The sequence below is a fragment of the Lynx rufus genome, unplaced genomic scaffold (genome assembly GCF_022079265.1).
Source record: "Lynx rufus isolate CCGP_SWC_20201006 ecotype Redwood Valley unplaced genomic scaffold, mLynRuf1.p SCAF_18, whole genome shotgun sequence".
Lineage (NCBI taxonomy): Eukaryota > Metazoa > Chordata > Mammalia > Carnivora > Felidae > Lynx > Lynx rufus.
The window spans coordinates 18,555,001-18,575,148 of record NW_025814832.1 but is presented as its reverse complement, the minus strand read 5'-3'; the positions used below and the strand labels follow the sequence as shown (position 1 = coordinate 18,575,148).

The following is a 20,148-nucleotide window of genomic DNA, read 5'->3' as shown; positions in this document are numbered from 1 at the left end:
TTCTTTTGTCCACTGCCCTTTTTTCCCATTTTACTGCGGTCCTCCACTTTCCCCAAGAACCTTGGCATCAGCAGATAGTGGTTCAAACTCCCTGTTCTCCCACTCAAACCTCCCACCTTTCCAGCTCATTATGTGCTCTGTTGTCCTCAGTGAGACCTCCTGTCTGTCTTCTCTATCCTTCAGCCTCCACAGTAGTTTTCACTTGTCTTCTCATTCAGTTTATAGTCCGGGACCCATTATTCCAATCATTCTTACAAATCCCTTCAATTCACATGGCCGTCTGTCCTTCTGTCCCACTATTTCACAAGACTCTGGGCCTCCACAAGCTCACTCACCCACCTTCTGCATAATATACGTAAGTAATGAGCATTGCCACAGGTTATACAACCTTAATTCACTAGATTCCATTAGATCTTTTAGTGTATAATCATAATTATTTTAAAGTGCAATATTTTATTTATCCCTGGATCTGGTGCTGTTGGTAGTTTTATCTTTTGTCAATGGATCTATATTTTTTCTCTTGCTTTTTCCTAGGTGTCTCACAATTTTGATTCAATGTCAGACATTGAATGTACAAAACCATAAACACTGAGATGAATATTATTTAAGCCCAGAAGTGAGCCTGTCTCATCTCTGTCAGGCCATTAGTGTGGTAGGGGCCGGGGCTTGGGGAAGGATTCGGTCTCATTAGTAGGCAAGCTGGGTTTGCATTTTGTTTCTGGAGTTAAACTGAGTTTAGAGTTCTCCAGTGGTTGTCTGCCACTCTCTTGTGCTTATGTAAAGTACAGAATGTGGGAGGGTTTTTCTCAGTGTTCCCGCTCCATCCTCAGCTGACAGGAAGTAGGCTCTATGTGCATCACAGTGGATGTTTAATGGCTGCTCCCTTGTCCTCCCCCATAAGTAGATGGCTGTTGCTTTTTGCTCAGTGCAAGGTTAGAGGTGAATGTGGGGGGGTGAGGGTGAGGGAGAGGCTCTTGGTTTTCCTACTCCAGTCTCTGGCTTAGTAGGAACTGTGCCCAAGTCACAGGGAAGGGACTTCGTCAGCCTTCCTGTCCCTCCCCAGCAGTAAACAACACTACCTCCTACTCAGTGCTCAAGTAGGCTTCCTGCCCCTCTCCTTGTGGAAGTCAGACTCCACTTTGTATCAGTGTAGGATTCTGGATTTGAAAGGTTTCCTGCCCTCGCCCCTCCAGTGACTTAGTGTTACTGCAGGATGAAGACATCAGGCTTTCTATAGCATCCTGCCCCAGGCCCCCACCAGGACAAACCAAGTTTTCCTGGAATCTGGGCAGGGACTGGGGGTCTGACAACTTCTTACCGCTCCCTCAAGAACAGATGACTTTTGCTTCGTGTCATTCAGTGTCCTATCCAAGGTGGGGAGTATCTCTTGCCTTTTCCCCAGCAGCAGCCAACTATTCCCTCATATCAGAGAGGGTCCAGGGCTCCACAGGCTTTATGCTTGTCCCCTATAGCAGCTGATGACTGTCTTATACTCATGCGAGGAGCAGAACATGGATGGAACACCTGCTCCACCCTCAAAACTTTGTAGGTCCTACATGAGCCTGCACCACTCAGGGGCTCTCTCAGGTCTCCTGTCCACCCCCAGTCTTTCTCGTAAGCAAGGAGCTGTTTAGGGAGAGCAGATTCTCCTTGTGTAGGGGGCTCCCAGGAATACTACAAACTATCATGCTAGCCCATAATCAGGCCTCACAAATTTGTTATAATTTTAGATGTTTTCCTCTTGCCCACTCTGATGGCAACATTTCTTGCTGTGCTGTGCCAAGAGGGAAAAGTTCATGTGTCCCATCTTTTCTCAGAGGGGCTCATACCCCTTTGGAATTCAGTTCACTTCAGGGTCAGCTCAGGTGAGGAATTCAGTCTCTAAGGGACTCAGAAAAAATTATTATATTTTTTAGTTTTTGCAGCTTTTCCCCACATATGGTGGGAGCAACATTCTTTGCAGTTTTCCTCATCTTAATGAGAAGCAGATCTCCTGCTTCTTTTTTAAGAAACATTCAAACAATTTTAACATGCCCTGCAAAACCCGGCACAGTCCTATTTGCTTATCTGTCCAGCCAAATCTTGTCTCACTCTCCCCTCCTTCATTCACTACACTCCAGCAACAAGGATCTCTCAGTTCCTCAGAGGTGCCAGGTTTTTCCCATTCCCCAGAGCCTTTGCACATGCCGTTGGCTCAGCCTAGAGTGTTCTTCTCCATGTCCATACCTCCTGAACTCCAGCTCCTCCAGAGATCCTTCCTTTATCCCACACCCCCTACCCAAATTGGTACATAAATTACGTCCTCATTCTTTTTCACAGCTGGACAATATCCCATTATCTGGCTATATGGTCTTTAGTCAGTCCCCATTGGTGGTTAGATTATTTCCAGTCCTTTTTTTTTTTAAACAATTAATAATCTTGTACATAAAACATATCTGTAGGCTAAATTCCTGGAAGAATTGCTAGATTAAATGGTACATGGAGATTCAGGATAGTGCTTAAGAGTCTGGGCTCTACCACCTGCCAGCTGTGTCACTTGGGCAAATGATTTCACCTTTCTATGCCTCAGTTTCCTCATTTGCAAAATGGGTATGATAGCAGCCCCTCTCTTAAAATTGCAGTGAGGCTAAGAGAGTTGGTACATGTGAAGTGCTTGTAGCAATATCTAGCACATAACCACTCAATAAATGTCCACTGTTATTATTTTAGCATTTACGATTTTGTATAGATATTGACAGGTTTCCATAAATACGTTATCAATTTATACTACCATCAGTATACGAATGACTGTCTCTTCACATTCCCAACACAGTGTCTTGTTTAAGCAACTTTTTAAATGTTTGCTAACATGATGTACATGGCATCTCATAAAAGTTTAATTTGTATTTGTCTCATTAAGAGTGAAGTTAAGCATATTTTCATGTGTTTAAGTGCATTTGTGTTTCCTGTGTCCTGAAGGTTTCACATGTTACACAGACTTCTCTTTGTCATTGGCCTTGTTCCTAGTGATTTGTAGTTCTTTGTGTGTTAGTAACTGTAACTTACTTTTCCACAGTATTCAACGCTTTTCTCCCATTGTACTTCTTTCCGTTTTGAATGAGGTCTTCATTGTGCTTATTTCTTAAAGCTCCATAAGCTCAAGGTCAATGTTTATTTGTTCATCATCACATACTGAACACAAAGTAAAATACTGAACATATAATAAATGATTGATAAATATTTGATGAATGGGCCCAATGTAACGAAGAGAATCTCATTACCTAAATAGACTGGAAAATTGGAAGGAAACTAGTTTGTATGAAAACACCATGAGTTTAGTTTTAGATATGTTGAGTCTTAGGCAACAGCTAAATATGTACAATACTCTTACTTTGGCAAGATACTCATGAAGAGTTTGGAGTCATCCCCACGAAGTGGTTGATTGGGAACAGATGATCTCTGATGGAAAGAATGTTATGTAAGGGTGCATAGACGAATACTTCCAATCAGAAATAATTCCAAGTTATTATGGTTGTCATAAAAGTTTTAAGACAGATATGAAATGAAAAATAGAAACATTATATATTTACAAGTATAAAGCAAATGGGGAAATGGAGAAAAAAATTTAATGCCTTGGAATAATCATTATTATTAAAAAGTATTTAGATCATGTTGTGATTTTGCCCAAATCACTTATTATGAAGAAATGAAATCTTTTACTAATGGAAAACTGAGGCCATCATAAGTATACAAGCTTCTGGAAAGCAAAAGTGCTCTTTTTATATAAAGTAAGCTATTTGGCTTATCAATATTGTGCTTTTCAGTTTATAATTAGACAGCAATTGTGTTTTCTGCTACTGAATGATCACTGAGACATTGCTACTATCCATTTAAGTCTCCAGTTCTGTTTTTCAGATTATAGGAGCTGCATGAAAAAGAAGAAACCATTCACTCTTCTAAAAAGAAATGCTTACTTTTTTCAGAACAGAGAATTTATCCTAAAATAAACTATACATATTATTTAACCCATAAGAATATCTTTATGGCTGTAGTCATTCAAAAACCATATTGACTAAAATGAATATGGACTAGTACTTTTAATGAGTCTGTTATGAGGTTATATTCCTTGTTTAATAATTGGAAGAAAATAATCAGGGCAGGAATCATATTCTGATAGGGAATGTGTGATACTCCAATGTCAATCTCGATTTTTAAATGATGCTATGGGTTAAAAGATACTAAAGTGTACATTTTGTCTCCTTTTCATGAAAGAAAAAATCTGTGCCTTAAAATCTACAGGTACAGATATGAGCGTTGGACAAACAAATCATTTGGACAAAAACGTTAGTCATATTAGAATGACTTTCTACTTAACTTTTTAGCTGCCTTTGCCTTACTGACCAGATATCCTTGTATTAATGAGCATTTTATTGAAGCTCTTATGTACAGTCATGACATTCTTCCCTGCAGGTCAGGTGGTTGTTAGTGATCAGTAAAGTGATCTGTAGCAAAAATGCAGGAAGTGTGAAAAAAGAAAATAAATCTACTTGAACCTGTGCAGCAGCAGTTGTTATGGCCTGTCTGGCTGGGCACGTGCTACTGGCAGGGACGGACACAGTGTCACTTCAGGGACTTGTAAGAAGCTAGTCATTTGCTTATGCTGAGTTCCCAGAAATGCTTATTTTCTACTTCAAATAGGAATACTTATTCACTAAGAGAGAAAAGAAACTCCTAGCTGGCCTGAGTTAATCTACAAAGGAAACAGTTGCAGAATTTTTTAGCCAAGGTCTCATTTTATATAACTTGTGTTAATGGCCTGGAAATAGATATAATTTAATAAAGCTTGCTTTGTTTTCCTTAGTTATAAAAACAACATCCCCAGAACTATTCTCAAAGAATATTCTTTGGGCGCTTGGGTAGCTCAGTTGGTTGGGCGTCTGACTCTTGGTTTCCGCTTAGGTCATGATCTCACGGTTCATGGGAATCAAGCCCCATTTCAGGTTCTGTGCTGACAGCTCAGAGCCTGCTTGGGATTCTCTCTCTCCCTCTCTCCCTACTCCTCCCCTGCTCGTGCACATGTGTTTTCTCTCTCTCTTTCTCTCTATCAAAATAAATAAACAAATAGAATATTCTTGAAGAAATAGAGTAAGGTGGGGGCACCTGGGTGGTTCAATCGATTAAGTGTCAAACTTCAGCTCAGGTCATAATCTCACAGCTTGTGAGTTTGAGCCCCACGTCAGGCTCTGTGCTAACAGCTCAGAGCCTAGAGCCTGCTTCAGATTCTGTGTCTCCCTCTCTCTCTCTGCCCCTTCCCTGCTCACACTGTCTCTCTCTCTCTCTCAAAAATAAAATAAAAACATTTTAAAAATTATTTAAAAAAAAGAAATAGAGTAAGGTTTTATTTCATTTAAATAATTATTTGTTGTGCCTTTTTCCTCTCCTTATGATGAGACTTGGGGGGGGGGGTGAAACCTAATGGTTTGTTGTGATAGCTCAGTTACTTTCCAAAGAAGTTGGCTCCCTGAGCCATGGAGTCTGTTCTTTTTTTTTTTTTTTTTATGAAGTTTATTGACAAATTGGTTTCCATACAACACCCAGTGCTCATCCCAAAAGGTGCCCTCCTCAATACCCATCACCCACCCGCCCCTCCCTCCCACCCCCCATCAACCCTCAGTTTGTTCTCAGTTTTTAACAGTCTCTTATGCTTTGGCTCTCTCCCACTCTAACGTCCTTTTTTTTTTTTTTTTTTTTCCTTCCCCTCCCCCATGGGTTCCTGTTAAGTTTCTCAGGATCCACATAAGAGTGAAACCATATGGTATCTGTCTTTCTCTGTATGGCTTATTTCACTTAGCATCACACTCTCCAGTTCCATCCACGTTGCTACAAAAGGCCATATTTCATTTTTTCTCATTGCCACGTAGTATTCCATTGTGTATATAAACCACAATTTCTTTATCCATTCATCAGTTGATGGACATTTAGGCTCTTTCCATAATTTGACTATTGTTGAGAGTGCTGCTATGAACATTGGGGTACAAGTGCCCCTATGCATCAGTACTCCTGTATCCCTTGGGTAGATTCCTAGCAGTGCTATTGCTGGGTCATAGGGTAGGTCTATTTTTAATTTTCTGAGGAACCTCCACACTGCTTTCCAGAGCGGCTGCACCAATTTGCATTCCCACCAACAGTGCAAGAGGGTTCCCGTTTCTCCACATCCTCTCCAGCATCTATAGTCTCCTGATTTGTTCATTTTGGCCACTCTGACTGGCGTGAGGTGATACCTGAGTGTGGTTTTGATTTGTATTTCCCTGATGAGGAGCGACGTTGAGCATCTTTTCATGTGCCTGTTGGCCATCTGGATGTCTTCTTTAGAGAAGTGTCTATTCATGTTTTCTGCCCATTTCTTCACTGGGTTATTTGTTTTTCGGGTGTGGAGTTTGGTGAGCTCTTTATAGATTTTAGATACTAGACCTTTGTCCGATATGTCATTTGCAAATATCTTTTCCCATTCCGTTGGTTGCCTTTTGGAGTCTGTTCTTTAGTGCGTTTGTGTATATTATACCCAGCAGTGGATCCATGACAAGCCAGGATCAAAGGACTGACCCAAAAGGTCAGTTAAAATCCTGAGCGGTATGCAGGGATGGATGCAGCAGAGGGATAAAACCATGTTGTTCTAGAGGGGTACCAGCCATAGCTGGAATATAAGAGAATGTGGCTACCTCAACATGGGCCTGTTGTCTTGATATGATGAGGACACAAATGTGCTCGTTTACAGAAATACGGCCATATAATTTCTCGCTTACTTCAATCTGCATTTCTTTATAGCTCACTAACTCAATCCCATTACAGAAATGAAAGCTACGTTTCGCAAATTGTTTGGCCGTTTATGTTTAATGCACAAAATCTTAATTAACAAAATAAAATGCTGCAATCCATTGTAAATCACTTTGCTAAACTTTCAGCCTTCACGAGGAATTTGGTCTTGTCCAGAAGCTGCTTTCAAGCCCCTGCTGATCTGGCACTCATGCACCAATTCCCTGTGGAGCTGAAAGAATGTAAAGGGAGCCAATTAAGGAAACTTTGAGCCAAAATAGACAAGCAGGGGCCATCTTGTCCATCCTTCTGCCTTCAGGCAAAAACCATCCCCTGCACCAAAAATTTGTGCTTGAATCCTGCTGACAAAAATGCTCACCCCGTGTAAATGACAAGTCATAATCCAGTTAATGCAACTAAAGCAGATTGTTAACTGTTCGAGACTTATTTATTGTGTTCTAAAGATGCTGAGTAGGAAAGCTCATCTGAATTGTTTTAATTCCTCCCTTCTAGAAAATTATTTTGTATGAGAAATGTACTCAAATAATTGTAAAGATGTGGGAAGTTTGCATCCAGGAAATAAAGTTATCTTTATCATCTTATTAAATGTATTTTTGGTTTCCTTTCACTGTAGGTCTACCTTATGGGTGGGAGGAAGCTTACACAGCAGATGGAATCAAGTACTTCATCAAGTAAGTACAAGCATCTCAACCAAGTAAGCAATTTTCTTCACATCTGGAGAGAACCTGGAAGTTGCAGAATAATCAGCAAAACCAAGAAACCCTCTTGGAGGTTACAAAAATTAGTAACAAGAAATGAAGCCTCACCATTTTCATTTCATGTGATTTAAATGCTAATATCAGATATTGTTTTGGGGGGGGGAAACCCTAGTAATTATTTCAAGGGAAACAGCAAAAAGTTGAAACAGGATCATAATTTGAACTTAAATGTTGGCTGCCTGAATTCACTTCTGGCTAAAAGTATTAATACTCATGAAAAGTTAATATCTAAAGAAAAAAATCAACTTTGTATGTCTTAAAACTCAATAATGTTAATAATAATCAGCAGCTTTAATATTTTACAACATACACAGTTCATTCATTCTGCAAATATATTTTGAGCATTTGCTCTATGCCACGCAATGTTCCATGCCTTGGAGATACAGGAGTAAAATATACTGGCTGGTTCTCTGATATCATGGAATTTATACAACAGTAGGGAAAGACAAAAAGTAAATAACTAAAGAGATAAATGAGGCATAATATGAACAAACTCTATTTCAGCGGATTCTCAGAATATCTTTTGAAGTATGTGGCCTTATTTTGTGTTTTATGGATGGACAACATAAGAGCTTAGAGCAGTTGCCCAAAAATCCATAGCTACTAAATTGCCAAACCAGAATAGAATCCAAGTCTTTTCACTGCAGGATTGTCAGCAATAGAGACCTGCCTTTGAAAGCCTCAAGAGTAATACCTGTCCTAGCTGGACTGGTTAGCTTTACCCTGGAAACTCAGTCTGATCTACTTCCATTGTGTTCTGGTTAGCTCCCTTCGTGTCACAAGTGGTGTTACGAAATCACAAAGGGGAATCCCAAAGACTCCTGACACCTGAAAGACTCCCTTAATTGTCCTTTTTAGTAATGTGTTCTTGTTATGCATTTGGAGAGGAAAAGGGAGGTATGTCCTTGATGTCCTGTCAAGCGTGCAAGTATTTTCCAAAGCAGTATTCAAATTTTGATTCTCAAGCTCTGTGACTTTACACAGGTTCCTATGTCACTCTTCACCTCAGTTTTCTGATCATAAAATAAGGGAAGTATTGCCTACTTCATTGAGTTGTTAAATGTGATGCTCCTAGCATAGAACTTTGAACACAGTAGATGCTGAGTAGTCGTTATTAATTTACAGTACGGAGAAACCCATAATTGTTGATGGGGAAAAACATAAAAAGTCATATGACCATTGAAAACATTGAGAACTCAAAAGTCCATACTTAAAAAGAATTGAGAAAAAAACTAGGAATAAACTTGGCAAAGCATTTTTGTGATGTATATTTTTTCTTGTGGTCCCTAGCAAAAAGTAATTAGTAAAGCAAAGGCACAGTTTATAATGTGTGGAGAAAGGGACATTTGGAATAGAGGACCCAGGATTCCCATGCAAAGATTACATTTAGTGCCATACTGCTCACTGCCAGAATCCTATCTCTTCTGGAAGGAAAGTTGCCCCCTGCTATGCTAAGTTAACTGTGTTCAGTTCCTGGAAGATTTGAATCATAATACTGTAGAGGTGGCAGGAAAATGAAAACCACATTCACATTTGCACTGGGTTTCTTTCTCATACTTACTTTGTAATGATTAAGGGAAAAGATGGAGGGGAGAGGAAAATGAGCATTTACAGAGCACGGCCTGATGATGCTCAGTAGTCAGGCATATATTAGGTGGATTTTTGTATGCATTGCATCATTTAATTCTCCCAATGGTGCGGAGAGTGGACCCCACTTGGCTCTTATTAGGATGCTATTATGGTGGTGGTGAGCTGCATCCTGTCTCTTCAGCCATGTCTGTCTCCTAGAAAGTCCCCAAAAAGAAATGCCAGATCAAAGGAAGGCAAACTAGCATTCATTATTAACTGGGGTTCTGGTTCAAAGGCCTTTGAAAAAATATCTAAATGAGTCTGGACCCTGTGAGCACTCCTTAGCTTCAGCCAGCTGTCAGTATATCCTCACCCAAAGCTGAGTGTCAGAGCCTAACTGGTGCCATATGAGGAAAGGATACTAAGGACACAGTCACTAAGATAAAGACAAGGAGGAAGCGAGAGTGTTTCCCATTGCCTGGTACCCAGCTGGCTTAAGCCACTGTGCCTTGGGGACTGGAACAATAGTCTTGGTCTGGTGTCTGCTACAAAGAAGAGAAGCATCCAAGGAGAGGAGAAGAGAGAGGGTAAACAAGCCATTTGTCTGCCTTCAGATCTAACTCACAGTCCTGTGGAAGGAACAGAAAGAGACGCTACATTTATATAGTCTACTCCAGCATAGAAAATACATCCCTTCAACCTGCCCTTTGGAACTCCGCTGATTCTCTTCCTTGACCTTAATCTTGACTTACAAAGAAAGCATTACAGAAATGATAACATAGATTTGTTCCCCAGAGGACACTGGTGGGTATCAGTGTCTCACCATTAGAGTTGGAGACCCTATGTGGAAAAGAGACTAACTTGATCAGGGCCACACGGTAGCAAAATTGCAGAACCAAGGTACGTAAAGCCACCCCCCAACACACACACACACACCCATGCTTTACCACCTCCACGTCCTCATTTTAACATAGTATGTTTCCATGTGACAAGAAAGATATTTTAAACAGATCTTGATTTGGGGAGAGCTCTATACTTTATCCATTTTTTTAAATAGCAGAACAGAAACTTAGTTCTAAGAATAAGTAGTTATCTCCTGGAGATTAGAAAGGTCACATAGTGAAGATAGGAAAACCTAACAATATGCCAGTTCTTCCTTTACCTGGCCTCATGGAGGAATGAGCTGCTTGCCATGAGTTAGGTTTTTCTGCTAGAAGTTGACCCCATTCAAGCACCAACATGTATTTTAGCTTAACTATTCTTGATGAAAGTTTTACTTAATAAGTGTTACATACTTCCTTGTCTTCTTATATCGAGGCCACTTGGGTCCAAATGCTGATGTCTCCACAGCATAGCTGAACGATCTTAGACATGTTCACTTACGCTCTCTGGGCTTTAATTCTCCATATTTATGGACTGGTAAGAATATTAGCACTTCGTAGGGTTCTCGTCCAGAATGAATGAGCTTATGTACATGAAAAACCTACCATAGCACCTGACCCAAAGTACATACAGTAAAGTTTAGCCCTAACTCACTCCCTCCCCTCACTGTTAACATTTTGATAGGGGGTTACTTCCTAGCTCTTAGCTGTTATGTTCAGATAGGTGATGTTGCCACATAAGTAATGACTGCGTAAGCAAGCATCCATTGTATGTCTTTCTTGGAACTATTTATTTAGCTTTTTTGTTTTATTTTTTTAATCTTCATCCTCTCACTTACCCCAGCTAAAATTGTGAGCCTGGATAACCTTAGCTTTTGGGGTAAAAGCAGTTCAATTACCAGGTAAATGTACTTTGGAGGCAAGAAATAACAACTAATGAACTCAGGCCATTGCCTCTCTCACCTTAACTTAAAAAGAACAGTCTGAAATTGCCCTTCCAGAACACCGGAGGAGATGATGGTCTGTATACATAGAATCTCTTCCCTGAAATTGACACCTGTCACTGTCTTCCCCAAAATTCAGTTGTTACATCTGATGGAAGCCAAGCCTCAGGCAAAGGAATAACTGTCATTGCTGTCCCAAGAATGCCCAGATGAATATAGTCCTCATTGAATATTCCTATCCATCCACATGTCCACTGCACACCTATTAATACTTTATAGCAATCATCTACTTAAGTTCTGATGTAAGAAAAGAAAGCGTTTTACCCGGCATACACAAATTTAATCAAATGTTGGCATTGCTAGAGCCGGCGTTTCATAGAAGTAACAAACGTGTGTGTTTGTATATATGTGTATGTGTGTATACTAATATGTGTATGCAATATGCACATAGGCAGGGCTTGCCCACTTGCTATATATATATGAGTGTGTGTGTGTATACATATATACACACACACATGCATACCAGCACATTCGAGGGAAAACTTTTGTATTGTCTCCTTAGAAAGTGGCAGCATTCTTTTTTTTTTTAACGTTTATTTATTTTTGAGACAGAGAGAGACAGAGCATGAACAGGGGAGGGGCAGAGAGAGAGGGAGACACAGAATCTGAAACGGGCTCCAGGCTCTGAGCTGTCAGCACAGAGCCTGACGCGGGGCTCGAACTCACGGACCATGAGATCATGACCTGAGCCGAAGTTGGACACCTAACCGACTGAGCCACCCAGGCGCCCCAGAAAGTGGCAGCATTCTTAAATTTAATGACAAAATGCCAGTTATCTTGATGGTGCTATGATGAAAGTATCTGATTAACTTACCTGTTTTTCTAGCCAATTTCTTCCCTTTGGAAGTTGCATACTATTATAGATTTGTAGTAGTCCTTTGATATGATTCCACTTTAAAATTTATTGTAGAATTGAACAAAATTATGTCGGGAGTTATGTTTGATAGTAAAGCTGAATGTAATTATTACAAACTAGACATTGCTGCCACATTGCCTTCATTGTATTCTTTTCTTTATGGAAAAATTCAGATTCACTGTGATCAGTGATCATAATTGTATTAATTCTCTATTGCTGCATGATAAATTTCTCCCAAAGTTCGCAGCTTAAAACAGCAAACATTTATTTTCTCACCCAGTTTCAGAGAGTCAAGAATCCAGGTGTGGTTTTACTGGATCATCGGCTCTTTCTCTCTGGTTTTCTCATGAAGTTGCGATCAAGTGGTTAGCCAAAGCTAGGGATCGAAGAGTGCCTTAGTGGGGCTGGAATATTTGTTCCAAACTCACACGTGTGGCTGTTGGCAGGAGGTTTCTGTTCCTCACCACAGCACGGACCTTTCTCCAAAGGGCTTTACACAACAAGGCAGCTGGCTGTGCCCAAAACAAGAGACAAGAGAAAGAGTGAGAACAAGAGAAACATGAAGAAAAAAACTACAGTGTCTTTATGACCAGTCTCAAAAGTGGGTGACATACCATCACTCCTGCCATATGCTATCGGTCACATAGACTAACCCTGGTACAGTGTAGAAGAGTATAAATGCCAGAAGGTGGGGATCATTGGGACCTGTCTTGGAGGAGCCTGCCACAATGCTATTTCACAATATAATGTAAGTAAACATATTTTATATATGTGTGTGTATAGCCGGTATATCTATATAAATAATGCAAATATCTAAGTATTAGACACTTGCTTCAAACATGAAATTATCTCCGTTTAGTGATTTTTCCAGTAGGTGTAATCATTTGTTTTTTGTTTTTTTTTTTTAATTTTTTTTTAATGTTTATTTATTTTTGAGACAGAGAGACAGAGCATGAACGGGGGAGGGTCAGAGAGAGGGAGACACAGAATCTGAAACAGTCTCCAGGCTCTGAGCTGTCAGCACAGAGCCCAACGCGGGGCTCGAACTCACGGACCATGAAATCATGACCTGAGCTGAAGTCGGCCACTTAACCGACCTAGCCACCCAGGCACCCCAAGCATTTGTTTTTAAAAGTTACTTATGCTTGACTTATAATTCTCCGTGTATTCATTTGTGTTGATACACCTTTAATGTGAGATCTCTCCTCATGTTATAAAACGTTTGTCCATTACATAGGAAGCAGTATACTTTCCAGCATTATCAATGCCTATCAGTATAACCTAGAAAGTCCATAATTTCTGAATAAAACAAAAGCTTCTATCTGGAGCAGGGAAGGCAAATAGATTTCACCTCACTGTCTCAAGCATTGTTTTGTGAAGAGTTCAAAGTCTATGTTCAGCCTCAGTGACGTCTGATCAATTAGACGTCTGCTGTGGGTTCAGGGGGCAAGAGGTGTAGGGGCACAGGCCACATCTTTGCAGTCTTTGGTCTTCAGAACATTTTGCTAGCCCAGGAACTCTGCCAGGATGAACAGTGACAGTACACAGGGTAGGTTGAAATACTGAACATGGACATTGTTTACAATGACAATCCACCCAAAAAAAGTTCTTATGAGACAGTATTTAAAAGCTTTGCCTTGGGGTGCCTCGGTGGCTCAGTCGGTTGAGCGCCTGACTTCAGCTCAGGTCATTATCTCACAGTTTGTGGGTTTGAGCCCCACATCAGGCTCTGTGCTGACCACCTGCTCAGAGCCTGGAGCCTGCTTCAGATTCTGTGTTTCCTTCTCTCTCTCCCCCTCCCCTGCTCACGCTTTGTCTCACTCTGTTTCTCAAAAATAAATAAATGTAAAAACAAAAATTTAAAAGTTTTGCCTTAATGACTCCAAAAGGTAACTGATGTCTGGCAGGCATGGCTTTCTTCATTTCTCTCCAGTCTGAGAAATTAATGTTCCTAAATGATCGTCTGATTTGAAGTAGGACATCCTATGAGGTTGTTCCCAGGTAGGAAAGAATGTGGATCATAACATGTATGAATAAGACTTGCCATTGTCAGCCAACTGTATTAATTAAAGGCTCAAGTTACATCGTGTCCTCTCATTTATAAAATAAATAGAAAGCACAAAAGAGGAAAATTTGAGGTTGTTTTCTTACCCCCTATTTTACAAGTAGAGCCTATGCTAGGTAATTCTAATGTAATTAGAAATTAGAGAGATCAGAGGGGAAGGAAGAATGGATCATTTCTGTCTTGGAAATAAAAAGCTACTACTTTTGACTTTTCCTAAATCCTTGGCAGACTATTTTAGCTCCACTTTAGTGGACACTGTCAGGAGCCCTCTCTCTGAAGACATCATTAATTTGGCTGCTTTGATTCATTTTGGGTGGGCTAAGGAATACCCATTCACAGACTTACTATAAGTGTAAGGCCCCCTTGATGAGGTATCAGGGCAATTTCTATGCACTTAACTTCATTTTAGAGGAGAGTGCATGTAATCCCCTCACCATCTTCTGCCTGCCTGAGAATCCTGAGCATTTCATTCTTAATGAGACTGTAATGAAGAAATAAAAGATGAATTGAAGGAGGAAATATGGAACTTTTAAAATATTTTGTCCCTGAACACTTCTTAGACATGAATAAATTGCACTGAAACCACTGGTTTGGATGTAAACATCTATGTGACAGTGGGTTTAGAATACCCAGTAACTAGTACAATGCCCGGTATGCGTAGGTGCTAAATAAATATCAAATGCATGAATACTGTCACTGGCAATTTAGGAAAGCAATTGGTGAGAAAAAAAATGCAGACTCTAGTCTCAGACAGACTTGGGTTCCTTTAGTTTATGTACCACTTGTGAGTGTGACCTTGATTTAATTGATACTGTTTTCAGCTGTCTGCACTCCCTTTACTCATTCAAAAACAAGGATAATAGTTGGCGCACCTGGGTGGCTCAGTCAGTTAAGCATCCAACTTCAACTCGGGTCATGATCTTGCAGTTCATGTGGGGTTCGAGCCCCACATCAGGCTCTGTGCTGACAGCCTGGAGCCTGCTTCAGATTCTGTGTCTCCCTCTCTCTCTGCCCCTCCCCCACTTGCGTTTTCTCTCTCTCTCTCTCTCTTTCTCTCTCTCTCTCTCAGAAACAAACGAAACAAGGCTAATAGTTTATGTCTCCTTGGATTGTTTTGAGAATTGAATAAATAAGGGAGGTAAAGCCCCTGGCAAAATACCTGGCACATGGGGAGCACTTAACAGAACTTAGTTCTCCCTCCCTTCCTTTATTTTATAGTATTGCTATTTGGCAATGGAGGGGCTTTAAATGACAGCTCAGCTTTATTTTGCACAGCTGCAAATAGAAACCACTAACCAAAACCTGCACCTATGCCACTCTCCAGCCAGTCATAAGCCCTGTGACAGGAGCCGAGAGGTTGCATTGCTCAGGAGCTGGAGGAGACAGCTAGCTCTAGATTTTCTATAAATATCTACGAAGGGGTGTAGCAGTATGAAGTGCTGTATGAGCAACTGTCATTTAAATGAAAGGCCAGCCAGCTGGCTTAGGTTATACAGAATGGCAAAGCCCATGGACATGAATAAAACATCCAGATCTAGACAGCCAGCATCAAACTCTTTCCCCCCATTTGACCAATGACAGGTATAACTGAGGCATAAAGCATGTTTTTTAGCATTTCTTTTTTTTTTTTTTTTTTTTTTGGGACAGAGAGAGACAGAGCATGAACGGGGGAGGGGCAGAGAGAGAGGGAGACACAGAATCGGAAACAGGCTCCAGGCTCCGAGCCATCAGCCCAGAGCCCGACGCGGGGCTCGAACTCACGGACCGCAAGATCGTGACCTGGCTGAAGTCGGACGCTTAACCGACTGCGCCACCCAGGCGCCCCGTTTTTTAGCATTTCATTGGGATACTATAAGCAAATCCTCTGGGATTCCAAGAAGTACTTTGGAAATGCATCACCTCTCTGGGGGTTATACTTTTATTTAGCCAGATGTGGAATTCTCTTTGCCTCCAGTACCCTTTATTTTAAATTTATTAACAAATACTAACTTTTATGTCAGACACTTTCCCTTCCAAATTTGGTTGCTGTATTAGTCTGCTAGGACTGCCATGACTGAGTGGCTTAAATAACAGAAATTAATTTTCTGATAGTTTTGGAGGCCAGAAGTCCAAGGTCAGGATGCCATCAGGATTGATTTCTGGTGAGGCCTTTCTTCCTGGGATATGGACAGCTACCTTCTCATTGTGTCCTCACATGGCCTCTTGTCTGTGTGCACAGAGATCGAGCTCTGGTGTCTCTACCTCTTCTTACAAGGATACTAGTCCCATTGGACCCAGGGCCCCACCTCCATGACCTCATCTAACTTTACCTCCCCAAAGGCTCTGTCTCCAAATACAGCCACATTATGGATTAGGGCTTCAATATATGAATTGGAGGGGGTAGGGAGCACAATTCAGTTCACCACAGCTGATTCTTTCTTAAATTACTTTTCATAAGATCTCCAGCACCTTCTTTTTCTTCATCCAATAATCTCCATTACAATGTAGTATATAATCTTCCTATACATTTACCAAGTTTTAGGCAAATTGCAAAAATTAATCCAAACCAGTGCCTTTTCTCTTGTGCCTTAATCTTCATGGATGAAGCAGTTAAGGGGAGGGAGAGTGTGGTAGGGAGAATAATGGCTCCCAGTGGTGTCTACGTGTTAATCTCCGCAAACTTTGAGTACATTAGGTTACGGGCTAAAGGGGCATAAAGGTTGCAGGTGAAATTAAGGCTGCTACTAGCTGATCCTAAAATAGGGAGACTAGCCTGGATTATCCAGGTGGGTCCAATATAATCACATGAGGCCTTAACAGTGGAAAAGGGAGGCAGAAGAAGAGGGTCAGAGAAAGAGATGTGACAGTGGAAGCAGGGACAGATAGGCTATGTTGCTGGCTTTGAAGATGGGGCTAGGAATCACAGAACGTGGATGGCCTTTGAGCTGGAAAAGCAAGGAAACAGAGTCCCCACTAGAGCCTCCAGAAAGGAATGCAGACTTGCCAGCACCTTGATTTTAGCCCAGCAAGCACCCTGTTGGACTTCTGTGCTACAGAACTGTAAGCCAGTGACTTTGTGTTGTTTACAGCCACTAAATCTGTGGGAATCTGTTACTGCACCAATATAAAACAAATACAGGGAGTCAGAGATAGAGGGGACAGGGTGATGGTTATAAGGGACCTAGAATGTGTCCAGGCATGGATCTAGAGGATGTATTCATGTTATCTCTTAACACTATTGAGGCAGGTGTGGCATGTTTTCTATATTAGGGAACTGAGACTCAGAGTTTAAGTAAGTGTCCCAGAGACACACAGTCAACCCAGTTAGCACATGGGCGATCTGGAATTTCAAATGAGGTCTGCATAGTCTATATGAAAGAACAGTGGCCACGGTCTACATCCACACCCTAGTTCTGCTACCGTGTGAACGTGGACAGGATGCTTGAACTACCTTAGCCTCTGTTTCTGCAATTGTAAAAGTTGTAGCGAAAAGTTAGGTTAATGAGATTTGTACGAAAAGCAAATTGGGAAATCAGTATCAAAGAACATCGTAAAGTACAAAATGCTAATCTGATGTAAAGTCTTATCCAGCTGCCACATATCTAAACATCTATATCAAAAGAATGATCCAGGATATTGAAAGGGTTGAAGGATCTTCTTAGATCTCACCTAAACTTTGTTACTTAGCATTAACCAGGCCCCTTTATGAAAAGTCTCCATCCTTTTGTTGGGTATTAGATGCCTAGAAACATGGCTTTGGCTACATCCTGAATTACTTCAGAGGCTGAAAATCCCAGTGTAGTAAAATCACTTCAGTAAAGGTTAGAGACTTGAGGGGTAGGGTGAGCTCTTAGCTAGACTACTTACCATTATGTTTGTCTTTGGTAGCATTTTATGCTCTACCGGTGTTACTAACACAAGATTTGTTTAGCGAACTATAGTGTTTGTTTGATGTAAATAATTATAACTTAAATCCTGGGATTTGAGTAAGTTTACATACAACTCTGGCTATTTAGCAAGTAAACTCTAGTCAAAATTGTTTGAATCATCATAGTGGTTCAATTTTTACCTACTACCAAGTATATGAATAGACCTTTTCAAGTTACTTGGATATTAGAATATGGGTGAAGAGGGTTAGTGGTCCTGGTTATTTGGTAACTTTTAGGCTATTTATATAATTTGAACTCTTTCCTGATAACATATTTCTGAATCATCCCAGGTGAAGCTACTGCATTTTCACATCTGAAGATTGTTTTATCTGATCCTCAATTATAAATAAGCTAGTCTACCACTTTTGAGCATTTTTTTATTTTTGGTATAATAATATCAGCGAAATGCCTGGTGGATCTATGCATCAAACATTTATTGACCCTCATTTTCTGTGAGCCTGACACCGAGGCTGTAAAGATGCGTGCAATACTTCTCTGCCCTCTGGAAGTTAACAGCCTGGTGGACAAAGACAGATATATTAAGAATTCATTTTCACAATGTGAAAAGCATAGGAGACTTCTGGAGAAGCAGGCTTCATGCAAGTACTTTTTATTCATACTTACTCAATTAAAATATGAGTTTTGTGGCAAGTGCTTTAAGAAATGCTTTAGGGGCGCCTGGGTGGCTTGATCGGTTAAGTGTCTGACTTCAGCTCAGGTCATGATCTCACGGTCCGTGAGTTCGAGCCCCGCATCAGGCTCTGTGCTGACAGCTCAGAGCCTGGAGCCTGTTTCAGATTCTGTGTCTTCCTCTCTCTCTGCCCCTCCCCTGTTCATGCTCTGTCTCTCTCTGTCTCAAAAATAAATAATCGTTAAAAAAAATTTAAAAAAAAATGCTTTAAACGTATGATCTGTGATCAGTCAACACATCTTTATCTCATCTTGTAAAACTGAAGAGCACTTTTCAGGTGGTCATTTAATCCATCCCAGAACCGCCATACATATTGTTGTTGAAACCAACCCAGATAACAGAGCCTCAGAGAGAGAATTTAACATAATGGCTAAATTCTCACAAGTTAGATTTGGGTCTAGATCCTGGCTCAAACACGTTCCAGTTTTATGACCTAAAGTAAGTTATTTCACCTCTCTCGGTATTAGTTTCCTATATATAAAATGAAGGTGATAAGTATAACTTTTTCCTCTGCTTCAAAATAAACTAAGGTTCTAAAAGACAGATAAGTCCATTGATTCACAAGTCCAAGATGGCACCATTAGAAATAGTATTGGGGCACGTGGGAGGCTCAGTCGGTTAAGCATCCGACTTCGGTTCAGGTCACGATCTCGCAGTTAGTGGGTTCGAGCCCTGTGTCGGGCTCTGTACTGACAGCTTAGAGCGTGGAGCCTACTTCAGATTCTGTGTCTCCCTCGCTCTCTTCCTCTCCCCTACTTGCGCTCTGTCTCTTTCTCTGTCTCTCAAAAAGTAAATAAACATTAAAAAAAAAAAAGAAATAGTATTGTAAAGTTGATGAGAGAAGTGTAAAGGCTGATGACATGTTTGGTATTTATCTCATAATTTTTTCCTATAAATGAGGGTTTCTACTTTACAGAATTCACTCTCAAGTGGCTTTTACACTTACACATTATGGAGTCTTTAATACTGATAGAACACTTTAAGACTTTAGAGATGGGAAATTCTCAAAGTCCCATCCAGTTTTGTGATTTTTAGAATGTTCAGTTCTTCTGTAGTAAAATATGTACATTCATATTGATATATTTTTAGTGTCTATTTAACTTTGGTAAATAGAAAAATATTATTAGAATAAGTATAAAATTAGTTTAAATTTTATGTTTCAAATAATTTTAGTGTTTTTAAGGTTTCAAACTTGATAGTGGAGAAACACATACTTAATCAGATGTGTATTAAACTTATTGGATAAATAAAGTGAAATACCTAAACATTAAAAATTAAAGTAGCTTCTATATTTCATGTATCTGGACTCATAAATGAGAATTTAAAGTGGAAGGAAACTTTGGCAGTGGTCTTGTAAACTTGTTTCTAATTAAATTCAGTTCTTAATCTGTATTCTGGCAGTCTTTTTATTAGTGATATATTTAAAATAGCATGAAAAATATATTTATTGCCTGTCTTCTATATTTTAGAAGGCCAACCTCTTCAGTTTGTAGAAATTGAACATGTGTTTACTGGGGAAGTAATAGTCATGGCCTCATCTTGAGATACTCTCTTGAGAGTATTTTAAGTGTCATTTAGAATGACACCAACTGCAGTCACAAAC

At 40.2% G+C, this 20,148-nt stretch overlaps 1 protein-coding gene across 1 annotated transcript in view; it reads left to right on the top strand.

Annotated features, from left to right (window-relative positions):
* The window catches only part of STXBP4 (syntaxin binding protein 4), a 153,239-nt gene that overhangs the window by 126,598 nt on the left and 6,493 nt on the right, over positions 1 to 20,148 (top strand). Inside the window, exon 16 of the mRNA XM_047081003.1 lies at positions 7,427 to 7,484. Coding sequence (XP_046936959.1) covers positions 7,427 to 7,484 — 58 coding nt within the window. The remainder of the gene's footprint in view (positions 1 to 7,426; positions 7,485 to 20,148) is intronic.